This window comes from Microcaecilia unicolor, chromosome 2 (genome assembly GCF_901765095.1).
Source record: "Microcaecilia unicolor chromosome 2, aMicUni1.1, whole genome shotgun sequence".
NCBI classification, from domain to species: Eukaryota; Metazoa; Chordata; class Amphibia; order Gymnophiona; family Siphonopidae; genus Microcaecilia; species Microcaecilia unicolor.
Genome location: NC_044032.1, coordinates 240,528,648 through 240,542,892, shown reverse-complemented (window position 1 = coordinate 240,542,892; position 14,245 = coordinate 240,528,648). Strand labels below are relative to the sequence as shown.

General features: G+C 41.8%; 1 protein-coding gene across 1 annotated transcript in view; it reads left to right on the top strand.

Moving 5' to 3' along the window:
• The window catches only part of DOCK8 (dedicator of cytokinesis 8), a 281,419-nt gene that overhangs the window by 77,655 nt on the left and 189,519 nt on the right, over positions 1-14,245 (top strand). The window contains 2 exon segments of the mRNA XM_030193833.1: positions 11,031-11,206; positions 13,997-14,068. Coding sequence (XP_030049693.1) covers positions 11,031-11,206; positions 13,997-14,068 — 248 coding nt within the window.

The following is a 14,245-nucleotide window of genomic DNA, read 5'->3' as shown; positions in this document are numbered from 1 at the left end:
AGCCAAATTCAAACAAGAAATTACAACAGGCAAAAGTGTACTCCTCCTACAATTCGATATGTCTAGCGCATTCGACATGGAGAACCATAACATACTGTTGGATTATTTGTAGTAAATAATTAGCAGATTTTATACACACAGCTTCAGCTTTAGAAATGTTAATTTCTTTTCTTCATCTCTCTCACATACACCCCAGAATAATTCACTGCTGAGTCACTTTAAAGTTGAAGTAACAAAACATCTGTTTACTCACAGTTTGTAGTTAGATTATATTCAGACAGGCTTATATATACATAATACTATACATTTGGATTATCAGCTCTTTCCATGTGCTTAGATGGTAATGGATGCTCACACCATAGATCCTCAGTTAGGAGAGATCATGAGCTCCATGTGCTGTGCCTAACCCCCACAGGAAGTTGCATGGGTGTGACCTCTCAAGGAAATTCACATCAGAGGTCACAGAGTAATCACAGAGAAAAAATTGCTGACAGGCAATGCATGTAAAATACAATACATTATTCCAACAAACCCCTTCTCATGCATAACTGTCATGCAATTATTAATTCATAGAAAGTCCAAGCTTTATTCGCAGATTCTCAAAACGTTCTCTGGGTAACGGTTTGGTCATGATGTCAGCTGTCATCTCACTGGTGTGACAATAGTCTAGACTGATGACCCCTTCTTTCGCCAGCTCTCGCACGTTGTGGTATTTCGTTGCAATGTGCTTGGTGCGTGACTGAACCTTGTCATTCTGTGACAGTCTGATGCAGCTCTGATTATCTTCCATTATCTGGATTGGTCTCTGTTCAGCTATTCCAAAATCCAGCAAAAGTTTTTCAATCCACATCAGTTCTCTGCATGCTTCTGATACAGCCACATATTCAGCTTCTGTAGAAGACAGACTCACAATACTTTGTTTATGACTGGCCCAAGAAATTTGTACATTTCCATACATAAACACATATCCACTTGTGGATTTATAATCAGAATGATCCCCTGCCCAATCTGAATCACAGTAACATATTAGTTTTGGATTACTATTGGCTGAAATCTTTAATTTACAATCAATGGTACCTTTTAAATACCTTACCATCCTTTTAACTGCAGTCCAATCTGATTTGGTAGGTGAGCTGACCCTTCTGCTCAAAATTCCTACTGCATTTGCTATATCAGCCCTGTATGTGGTAGTCGGATATAAAAGCTTACCTATGGCTGATCTATATTGGATGTTATCTGGTAAAGGTTCTCTTACTGTTTCATCCTTCAGAAAATCAGTGATCATGGGAGTGCTTACAACTTGGGCATCTTGCATACCTAAACTTTCAATAAGCTCATTTATTTTCTGCTTCTGGCTTAGAAGATAAGAACCATCATTTTGTTTCTCAATTTCTATACCAAGATAGTATGACACATTACCAAGTTCTTTTATCTCAACATTCAGGTTTAAATATTTTACAATGTCCTTGTACTCTTGCTCACTTTCGCTTGCAATGAGCAGATCATCAACAAAAGCTAAAATGTATGCATATTGTCCATTTCTGCACCTAGTGTACAAGCATTTATCTGCTTCACCTTGCTTAAATCCTAAATTTGTCAATATTTCATGCAATTTGTCATTCCAACATTTTGCACTTTGCTTTAATCCATAAAGACCTTTGTTTAATTTACACACTAGCTGTCTTTGTTTTGTATTTATGAAACCTGTTGGCTGTACAAGTCTTCAGTTATATCTCCATGAAGAAATGCTGTTTTCACATCAATGTGGTTGACTTGCATGCCTTTTGAGACTGCAATGCTCAGAAGTGTTCTTATTGTCGTGTGTTTCACTACAGGTGCAAACACTTCATCAAAATCTTCTCCATATTTTTGAAGATATCCCTTTTCGACTAATCTGGCTTTATACCTTTCCACTTTTCCTTGTGCATTCCTTTTTAACTTGAATACCCATTTGCATCCTATAGCTTTCTTGCCAGGAGGTAATTTTGTAAGAATCCAAGTATTATTTTTATGCAATGCATCAATTTCTTCTTGTGCAGCTTTACGCTATTCAGCAGCTTCTTTTGCTGGCATTTTCTCAATCTCATCCCATGTTAAGGGCTCTTGAGCTTCTGCTGACTTTGTTAGGTAAGACAGTCTTGGGGGTGGAACACCTTTGTTTTCCCTGGATGAGCATCTGACAACAGGTTGGTCTGACCTTTCCACATCCTCTAAATCTGAGAGTCCTTCTCCAATTGATTCCCCTTCTCCAACTGTACTGTCTCCTGCAATGATCCTTTCTGTGTCTGCTTCCTCTGCCTGTTCCTCGTTAGATACAGATGAGTTGCTTTCAGACATCTGCCATGGTATGGCATTTATATACACTGGCATGTCTATTATGGTTCTAGTTTCATATTCTGGATGATAAGGCTCATCTGGGATAATCCAGCCTTTATCAACCCTTTTGTTTTCATCAAAATATGTAACATGTCTTATGCCAACAATGCCAGTTTTCAGATTCAAAATTCTATATCCTTTGTGTCCTGGAGCATAGCCAACTAAAATGCCCCTTTCTGTTGTGGAATCCAGCTTATGCCTTCTTTGCTTCGGTACATGAGCATATGCTGTACTTCCAAATGTTCTTATGTGTGACAGGTTTGGCTTCCTACCATGCCATGTCTCATGTGGTGTGCGCTCAGCGCCTTTAGTTGGCATTCTGTTTTGTAGGTACACTGCTGTGAGAATGGCTTCCCCCCATAGTCTTTTAGGGAGATTGCTATCTGACAGCATACATCTGGTCATTTCCACAAGTGACCTAAATTTTCTCTCTGCAACAGAATTTTGCTCTGGTGTATAAGCTACTGTTGTGATATGCTGAATGCCTTCTTGTTCTAGAAATGTGCGCATGCTTTGTGAAGTGAACTCACCACCATTGTCGGTCTGAAGAACCTTTGGTTTTCTTTCAAATTTATTGCTCACCATGGCTACGTATTTCTTCAGCATGTCTGTGACTTGACTTTTTTCTTTCAGCAAATAGGCCACACAATATCTAGAGAAATCATCCAAGAATATTAGCACAAATCTGTTATTTCCCAATGATGGGATATTAAACGGTCCACATAAGTCACTGTGTATTAAGTCCAGTACTTTATTACTCCTATTTCCTGTGTATGCAGGAAATGAGGGTCTCACACCTTTTTGAGTAACACAGTCTATGCATTTCTCCATTTTACCAGTATCTGCACTTATCTGAATGCCTGTGGCTAGTTGCCCACTGTGAAGATCCTGGATCACCTTAAAATCACGATGTCCCAGGCGGCGATGCCAGATTTCCAGACTACATTTACCATCATTCTTCCTTACTTGCGCCAGATGTGAGGCTTCACCTGAAATGCTCAGTTTATAAACATCATTATGCATAAAAGCTTCAGCATACACTTCATAATTTTTAGAGATTGTGCACTTACTGTTTTCAAAATGAATCGCAAATCCCTTCTTATCTAATGTAGATACACTAAGCATATTGCAAACTGCTTGGGGAATATACAAGACACCACTTACAGGAATTTCTTTAACTTCATTAGACACTTTGCATTTTAAGAATCCAATGCCTTTTGCTTGGATCTGAGTAGTCCCTGCGTTTGCAGTATGAATAACACCTTCTTCCGGACTCATTTCCTGAAAGAAATCCTTACAATTGGTTAAATGGCATGTGCTCCCCGAATCCAAAATCCAAGTACTTTCATTTGAATTATTATTTACCATAGTCAAAGATTTTTCTGCCATTAGAAAGCCCTTATGTTTATCATTGTCTTTCATACATTTTCTGCTTGGAAAATTCTTTTGTTCCATTGGCTTAGGTGAGCTAGAGGGAGTGTTTTGTGTTTCCTTACACCATTTAGATACATGTCCCTCCTTTCCACATGAATAGCAAATCAGCTTGCCCTTGGGTGGAGTTTTCCCATAGCTCCGCCTTCCTCTGTTCTTTGCCAAGAAATTTGTTTCATTTCTCTCTGACTTGCTTTGAGAACACATCTCCTCAGAATCATTAATTATGATGTCATTAATCATTAATTCTGCATGTGATTATCTTCCCATTACCAGCAAACATAAAGGCTACTCCTTTTTAGGTCATATTAGCATAGTTAGTTTTTCTTGTTTTCCTCTAAACTTTGTCCAATTTTTCTTCTTGAAGTATGAGGCCAAAACTAGGGTTTAATTCAGGAAACAGCCTGCAACACAGTTCCCCAACCTCTTTTCAGACACCAGAGCTGCAGGGGGGTCTTTACTCCAGCCCCTCCCATCCAGGAAAGCCTACAGGGGAGGGGAGGTGATGAGGCTAGAGCAACCTCTCTAATAGGAGTATGCAGCCCAATGTGCGGGGCGGCAGCCAAAAAAGCAAACAGGATGCTAGGAATTATTAGGAAAGGGATGGCGAATAAGACCAAAAATACTATAATGCCTCTGTATCACTCCATGGTATTGTGTTCAGTTCTGCTCACTGAATCTCAAAAAATATAACGGAATTAGAAAAGGTTCAAAGAAGAGCGACCAAAATGATAAAGGGAATGGAACTCCTCTCGTATGAGGAAAGGCTAAAGAGGTTAGGGCTCTTCAGCTTGGAAAAGAGGCAGATGAGGGGAGATATGCTTGAAGTCTACAAAATCCTGAGTGGTGTAGAATGAGTAGAAGTAAATCGATTTTTTACTTGTTCCAAAAGTACAAAGACTAGGGGACACTGAAGGAAATTACATGGAAATACAAATAGGAGGAAATATGTTTTCACTCAACGAATAGTTAAGCTCTGGAACTCTTTGCTGGAGGCTGTAGTAAACAGCAGTTAGTGTATCTGGGTTTAAAAAAGGCTTGGACAAGTTCCTGGAGGAAAAGTCCATAGTCTGCTATTGAGACAGACATGGGGAAGCCACTACTTGCCCTGGGATTTGTAGCATGGAATTTTGCCATGATTTGGGTTTCTGCCAGGTGCTTGTGACCTGGCTTGGCCACTGTTGGAAACAGGATACTGGGCTAGATGGACCATTGGTCTGACCCAGTATGGCTACTCACATATGCATTCCTGCCTCAGTTTTGATGCTGCCTGTTCAAAAGATTGCCCTTCAATGGCTTCATTTACAGACCTAAAAACATCAAACTTCTTTGATAGTGAGGTAAAAAGAAATGCTCTTTTCAATGCATCACACATGGGAATTCCAGAAAGTTCTAACTTTTGAAATGAAGACATAAGATGCATAATGTGATCATTACATTTACTTTTATCCCTTAATTTGGTTTCATTCAACTCTGCTAACCAAATTGGTTGCTGTTTTGCATATGTAGTTGCATACATAGTTCTCAGTTTATCTAACATTTCATTTGCTGTATCTTTTGCTTCCAGCAATATGGCTTGTTTCTCTGAGAGAGCTTCCAAAAACATGCACTTCACATAATAGTTTGCATTGTCCCATTCAGCCATATTTTCAGCTGTTCTATTTTGGTCTAAACATATACTTAATTTCTTTGCTTGAAGGAGACATCTGAATCTTAGTTCCCACTGCTGATAATTAAATTCAGTTAATTTAGGCACCTTGAGAGAGTAGAAAAATGGTGAATTTCCTCCCTCAGCCATTTCTTAGCCTGTTTGGTGTGTGGGGGGAAACAGAGACAGACTGAATCTTTCTTTTAAAACTTAAGAGAAAAATTTGGCTTTTTCACTGCCTGGTAATATTTCTCTTCTTCCTTTTTCAATTCCTGGGCTGGGCCCATAACCCTTTTGTTGGATTATTTGTAGTAAATAATTAGCAGATTTTATACACACAGCTTCAGCTTTAGAAATGTTAATTTCTTTTCTTCATCTCTCTCACATACACCCCAGAATAATTCACTGCTGAGTCACTTTAAAGTTGAAGTAACAAAACATCTGTTTACTCACAGTTTGTAGTTAGATTATATTCAGACAGGCTTATATATACATAATACTATACATTTGGATTATCAGCTCTTTCCATGTGCTTAGATGGTAATGGATGCTCACACCATAGATCCTCAGTTAGGAGAGATCATGAGCTCCATGTGCTGTGCCTAACCCCCACAGGAAGTTGCATGGGTGTGACCTCTCTAGGAAATTCACATCAGAGGTCACAGAGTAATCACAGAGAAAAAATTGCTGACAGGCAATGCATGTAAAATACAATACATTATTCCAACACATACTACTAAACGTCCTAGAATACTTCGGGATTGGTGGATGTGTACTTAACTGGATCAAGGGGTTCCTAACGACTAGAACATATCAAGTGAAATCGAAATTGACCATATCATCACCATGGAAAGCAGACTGTGGAGTACCTCAAGGATCACCACTATCACTGCTCCTTTTCAGCCTTATGATGACCCCACTAGCCAAGTCCCTATCCAATCATGGCCTCAACCCTTTTATATACTCTGACGACATCACATTGTACATCCCTTACAAAAATGATCTAACAGAACTCACCAAAGAAATAACTGAGCCTGAACATCATGAACTCGTGGGCGAATACATTTCAACTAAACACAGAAAAAACACATTGTCTCATCCTCTCATCCCCTCATCCCAATATAACACCATCAAACCCACCAACATAACTACCCCAGATTACACCCTCCCTATCTTAGACAGCCAAAACAAAGAAAATGTTCCATTCAATGTGGAAGCTCAAACGAGTGAAACCTTTATTCCCGAGGGAAATATTTTGCAACTTGGTACAATCCATGGTACTAAGCCATCTAGATTACTGTAATGGTATCTATGGGGATGTAAAGATCAAATCATAAAGAAACTCCAAACTGATCAAAACACAGCAGCCAGGCTTATATTCGGAAAAACAAGATTCAAAAGCGCCAAACCGCTACAAGAAAAACTGCACTGGCTCCCAATTAAAGAACGTATTGCGTTTAAAATCTGCACCCTGATTCATAAAATCAGGATATATGACAGACCTTATAGATCTACCAACCAGAAACACAACAAGATCAATACGAACATACCTAAATCTCCACCACCCAAGCTGCAAAGGACTCAAATACAAATCAACCTATGCATCCAGCTTCTCTTATATAAGCACTTAACTACTGAACGCACTACCAATCGCCGGGAAAACAACATACGACCACCTAAACTTCCAGAAACTGCTAAAGACTAACATGTTCGGAAAGGCATACCGTAACGATCCAACCTAAATGCCTTAATCCCGCAACACAGCAATATATAAGTTCGTACTGGACATAACCTAACTCTTCCTCCTTATGACCCCCAATGTGTCTACCACACTTGATCATTCGCTACCATAACCTCACTATGTATTTGTTCATACCGATATTGGCGATCGCCTCTACTGTACTATGTAAGCCACATTGAGCCTGCAAATAGGTGGGAAAATGTGGGATACAAATGCAACAAATAAATAAATGGTATATTTGTTTTGGCTATTTGATACCTTTAGATTAGGTTCTTCTGTATCCCAAGATGTTTGATAGGACAAAGCAAAAAATATAAAGATGGTTGTGCTTTGGGAGGTGATTCAACATTTATTGGATGCGTGGGGGAGGAGCAACTAGGAAAAATATAAAAGGAGGGAGCCATCACAGAAGTTTGCCCAGGACTCTCTGTTGTAGGTAAAGCAGCCCTGTCTTATTTTTATGGCTCTCTTCTCTGTAGTTTGTGGTTTTTAGTTTGAGCTGGTATCATAAAAAGCCACTGTGATGTCATAACCGTGCAAAAAGAAGCAGAGCAGCCATATGTTTGTACTGCCTACTTGCTAATCTAAAGTACTGGCCCATCTTCTGCCACAGAGGAGCGAAAATCAGTCAATTTGAGTAGTCCTTTGCGGAGGAGACTCCGACTGGGGTAATGAGTTACTAGGCATGCATCTGGCTGTACTCTTAACCCTGATCAAATAAAATGAGTTTACACTCCACAAGATTATCTCCTGCCAGACACTCTTTAGGAGCCATGAAGGAAGGTAGGAGAGCAAGGACATTCATTTTGTTATGATTTGGGTGCTGTCTTGGGTTCTTGGCTCCCTAGAGAGTAAGTAATTGTGACCCACTGAGCGAAAGTGGGGTTACAAATGTAATCCCTCATTATATGGGGATTACTGAGAGAAGAGGTCCCCTTGAGAGTCACTGGGGGAAGTGACTGGGATCTCCCTGGGGTGGGAGGAGGCCCAGCCCAGGGGGAGTGTTTGATGCAATTTGCAGGGAGACTAGAGGTTCCCTGGGAGTGAGTGAGAAGGAAGGAGGAGTTACTAAGGGTATAAAGGTTTGAATTATGCCCAGGAGGGGGTCTTTGGTTGCCTGACGGTCCCCTGCCAAGAGACCAGGAGATGAAAGGGGAATCCTAAGGAGGAGTGTGTCCTCTAACTGTAGAAGGGTGGGGGGGGGGGGGTTGTGGCTACTGAAGCAGCCACTGTTCAAGTGTGTGTGCTACTGGTGGCAGTAGGAGAGACCTAGAGCAAGGGGATTAGACACAGGGAGAGCTCAATCCCAAGACCAGGGTAGATCCAGAGTGAGTGGGTTCACTTGATTCCTATCCTTCCCCCCCCCCCCCCATTTTCCAAAGCCACGCTAGCGGCTGCTGATGCTGTAATGCCAACATAGCCCGTTCAAAGTGAATGGGCTGTGTTGTGTCAGCATTGCTGCTAGGACAGCTTGTAAAAGTGGGGATTAGTAACAAAACAACTTTCACAATTTTTGGAGACACATGATTTATTGCATACATCTCAGTCTGGTTTTCATTCAAATTTCAGTATGGAAATGGTGTTAGGATCTCTACTACATAATCTTAGGTCATTGGTAAGTGAGGGTCAGAAGGCACTTGTTTTACAGTTTGATCTTTCATGTGCATTCAGTTTGGTAGACCACAGTATTCGGCTTTATATTCTAGACAATATTGGTATAACAGGGAAGATTTTTTAATTGTTTCCAAAGGTTCTTGTCAACTAGAACCTGTAGAGTAAAAATTAATAATATCATTTCAGAAGAATGGAAAGGCTCCCCATTTTCCCCTGTATTAACATATTCATGCATTCATTTGGTTTTGAATTTGAAAGCTCAGGATTTTAGACTTACATATATGCAGATGATATTACTGTGTTATTTCCTATAAAAGGTTCACTGGATTTATCTCCAGTTGAGATACATAATAGCCTTTCACTTATTGAAACTTGGATGTCAAACCATCTATTAAAATTAAATTAGGATAAATCCAAATTGTTGATGGTGGTATTGCTATCATTTCTTCCTTATCCAAAATCTGTTTGTTTTTAACAACATAGAGTATGTTTTATCTTCTACAATTAGGATCTAGGGGATTTTTGGTTTATAAGACTCTCTCTAGAGCCTCAAATTAACCTCTTGATTAAGAAAACTTTTCCATTAATTCGTAAGTCACGTTGCTTTTATAACTACTTTGATGTTGATCAATTCAGACTATGGGGTCCTTTTACTAAGGTGCGCTGAAAAATTGCCTGCGCTAATGTAGGCGCATGTTTTGGGCATGCGCAGATTTATTTTTCAGCGTTCCTGTAAAAAAGGCCTTTTAAAAAATTTTGCTGAAAATGGACGTGTGGCAAAATAAAAATTGGCGTGCATCCATTTTGGGTTTGAGACCTTACCGCCACTCATTCATTTAGTGGTACGGTGTCTCCCGTTAATCGCACGGTAATTATCTACGCATGTAGAATGCCGATTACTGTCTGGTTTTCACCACGTGCCAGAAAAGAAAATATATTTTCTGGCGCAGGTAGTGGACGCACGTAAAAATTGAAATTACCGCATGGGCCACATGGTAGCTTGTCACAATGTTTCGTCGCCTTCAGATCCTCGGATACTATCACCCCAAGATCCCTCTCCCCAAAATAACACCTTTATTGGAACATCCAAAGACTCAACACGAGTCGTGTTTCGGCCTACAAAGGCCTTCCTCAGGATTCTTTAGTTGGATGTATGTTGATATAAAGCTACGTCTAAAATGATACTGGTGATATTCGATATCTTGCTGCTTTCTTCCAATAAACATTTTGTAGAACGCTTGGACTCTCAGGAGTTCAGCAAAGCCTTTGATACTGTTCCTTAGAGGAGGCTTATAAGTACCCTGGGAAATGGGTCACAAAGTGGAGAACTGGAACAGAAAGTGGTTGACTGAAAGAGAGCTGGTAAATGGAATTCATTCAGAAGGAAGAAAGATGAGTAGTGGTGTGCCTTGGGGATTGCTTCTGGGACCAATTATGTCCCCTATCTTTGGGAGAAACATGGCTGAAGGGATAGGAGCATAGGCGTCAGAATGGAGGGAGCTATAGGTGCCATGACACCCCCAAAATTTTCCTACCCTTCCTCTCTTGCGACCTCACTCCTGCAGAATGGCGAATCTAGGAGCTGCATCAGAGACACCATACAGCTGGCCCACTGCAGGCTTTGAGCATCTTTGCATGCTCACGACTAATTGGAACAGGAAGTTCAGTGGCCGGCCATATGATGCCTCTAATGCAGCTCCAAAAATGGCTCCCCCCCTCCTATTTCAGCTATCATATCAGGTCCAGGGTAGCCAAGCCCCTGCCTGATTTGGAAATAGGATACTGAGCTTGATAAACCTTCAGTCTGTCCTAGTATGTAAATGCTTATGTACTTTTCACAGAGGTGAATAAGTAGATCTGCAGCTTGTAGTGTTGCTCTTACCACAGATGTTATCATTTGAAGGCTTCCATAGCCTTACAAGTTATTACAGTTCTTTAGGAGTAATGGTAGAGTTGCAGTACCACAGCTATTAGGAGTTCATAATCTAAGGTTGTGTCTCCGGGGACAAAATGACTTGCTGAAGGTTAGCCAACAAGTAGTGGAGAGGAATAAAGGAATAGAATTAGAATTAACAGGTTCACTGGTCTACGCCTTCCACGGATCTACATGGCCTAATTAAACATGCATGTACAAGCAGCTTTCTAGGTTTAATGCCAAAAATGGAACAGTAAAGTTCAGATCATTAATTGTTGTGTATTTTTACCCTTCATACTTTGCAGCCTCCGTTCTATGACGTGGTGGAGCCTGTGGATTTTGAAGGCTTACTGATGACACAGCTAAATAACCTGGATTCAGAACTTGTGCAAGACCTTGGTGACTTCCCAGAAGATGACTTGGACATTGTCCTCACCCCCAAAGAATGCCGGACCTTGCAGCCTTCTGAGCCTGAGGAATGGTAAAGATACATTTAGCAAAATGTCCTCCACTTTAACATCTGGGAGATAAAAAGTGTTTGTTTTTTTTATTTATTTGCACATTTTAACCTGCCTATTAATTAGGCAGGGTACAATATACATGCATCAAACAAGCTATTGAAAAAAACACTTATATATACAACATAGGCATTTATGTGCCTGTATAAATTAGACTCCTTTGGTGGCTCTTAGCAATGCAAAATTCTCTTCCACAAATTTAAATCAGCTCCAAAGAAGGTGTAAATATGTGTGCGTGCTTACAGTGTGTATACACTTATATTTTATGAAATATGCATCTACATCACGACTTGGCCACTACTCTGTCCGCACTGTGCCCTCAGGAAATGCCTGGGTGTAAAAGTAGGTGCTATATTTTGGTTTGTTTACTTTTTATGCATGTCCAACATATTTCCGTCCCTCCTTTGCCATCTTCTTTACACCCCCCACCATCTGTCCAGCATCCCATCCCCCACTGCGTCCAGTATCTCCCCCTCTTATCCTTTCACCTGCCACCGCCACCGTACAGCTGTCCTTCAAAATGCATGTGGGTCCTTTGAGTACCTGAGACATACTCCAGGGCTGCCACATCCTACCCCTTCTGATGCATTGTTCTGGTCAAAGGAGTAGGCATAGCTGGCCTTGATTGCTCATGGGCTCTCAAAGGCCCGTTGCTGCACTGCTGCTCTCATGCTGGCTGTGCTGGTGTCATGCTTCCACCCCATCCCTCAACTGCTGCTGCCCTAACCAGACATCTTGTCTGCCTGATGGTAGGACTGGTCTAATGTACAGATGTCTCAATGATCAGAAGCCCCATGCTGTTCCAAACAACACTAAAATTAGCACTGGAAAGCGCAGGGCAGTAACGCCCCTATGATCAGAGCTAATAGTATGTAAATTTAGACGCGCTATTAGCTCTGATCATAAGGGTAAAGTGTGGGAGGATTGCTCGGGCACAATTGTCCTGCACTAGTTTGACAGATCCGGGCAGTCAAAAGCCCAGACCTGTGAAATACAAGAGATGGAGGTTAGTGAGACCTCCGCCATTGCTTCGACCCTGGTGGCCTAGTGCCCCCCAAGACGAGACAGGGGCTGTAGGTCCGGCGGACATCCAGTCCCCCTGACCCCCCCTGACACAAGGGCACAGGGGGCTGGAGATCCGGTGAATATCCAGCCCCCCTAACCACCCTTCACACCAAAAACAAAATCCCTGATGGCTCAGTGGGCCGCAAATCCATCCCCACCCATACCTCCATGATGGAGGAGGAAGTACCACACTCCCTCTTCTCCAGCACCGCCTTCAAAATGGTGGCGCCCTGCCCTGCTTCTCCCTTATATTGTAGGGAAGTCCCTTCCAGTGCATCCCAGGATGCACTGGAAAGGTCATGACTCCGCCATTTTGAAGGTGGTACTGGAAGAGAAGAGAGTGTGCTACTCCCTCCTCCATCACAGAGGTATGATGGGGGGAGAGGGTGCTGCTATAGACCACCAGGGCAGGGTTGGGTTTGCGGCCCACTGAGCCACCAGGGATTTCTTTTTTGTGTGAGGGGGGTTAGGGGGGCTGGAGATCCACCGGATCTCCAGTACCCCGTGCCCTTGTGTCAGGGGGAGGGTCGGGGGCACTAAGCCATCAGGGCTGAAGCGATGGCAGGGATCTGGGGGTCCAGAGGACCTCCAGGATATGGTGGCAGCCCTGTCTAACAGTGACAGCCCAGACTGCCTGACTCTGACAGGGGGGAGAGGTGAGAACAGAGCCTTAACCCTAACGGCAGCTGTGAGCTGGCGTAGGGTTAAGGCACTATTCCACCCCTATGATTAGAGTGCTGTTCTCAGATCATAGGGGCAGAATACCACAGAGCTCCTTTAAATCTAAATTTAATGAGCTCTGCGCTATTGCCTGGTGCGGGTGCTGTTTGCCCGATGATCATGTGTGTAAAGGTAAATGTGGGCGTTAGTGACCTCTAGCTCCCAAATTTACCTTTGATCATTGGGCCCCGACTCACCTGGCCAAAAAAACAAGAGGCCAGATTGAGATGTGACTGGGATAAGCTTTGGATGGTTAGTGCAAAGTTCAGATGTAACCAGCTAAATTTACACACTCAAGTTTTGCGAAGATAGATTTAACCAGACATTTAGGGTCCTTTTTAACAAGCCGTGCTAAAAAGTTGCCAGAACTATTGTCAGCGTGTGCGTTTTTCCACACGCTGCAGCTGTTTTTAGCGAGGTGATAAAATGGTCATATTTCCATATTTTTCTACGCCTACTCTCTGCCCATAGTTATGCCTCTCACTCTGAAAAAATATATTTTTCAGCACGGGATTAGCATACGTTGATGGGCACTTTACCACAGGATGCCTCGGCGCATCCCACAGCAGTGCTTTATGCCGCATGATAGGCATATGCTAGTGCCTACTGCGGCTTAGAAAAAGGACCCCTATGTTTTTTAACTTGGTTTTAAATAGCTAAACAAAGTTATGCAATTAAAGTTTAACCTGGACACTTTGCTGCTCAACTGCTCGTTGAATCATTACTTCTGAATACATGGCCATGAGAATATCGAGAGTGATTACTGACATAATTCAATGCTTTTAAACAGTCAAGATCATGCTTGCCAAGCTGAGAAAAAATGCATTTCAAGGAAACATTTTACACACACAAATATGGAATTCACCCTTGTGTGTCAGGCTAAGAAAAGGCATTTTCTTTATGTCTTAGGGCTAAGCATTTTTCTCCAGTTGTAACTTGTTTCCCTTTTCATTTCTATATCTCCTCAGGGTCGAGTTGGATCCACATGTCAGAGACTGTGTTCAGACATATATTCGGGAGTGGCTGATCGTAAACCGAAAGTAAGTTGTTTGTTTTTATAAATCCACATGGGTGTGAAGCCATGGCATTTGGCAAGCATTGTAGTACTACATATCTAAGGTGGTTGGAGGAACCAAAAAAGGTTTTGTTGATGTTGTACTAGTGACTTGTTATTTGTTTGACCAAATTGGCTGAAAGCCTGGAAGGTTTTGTTTGGT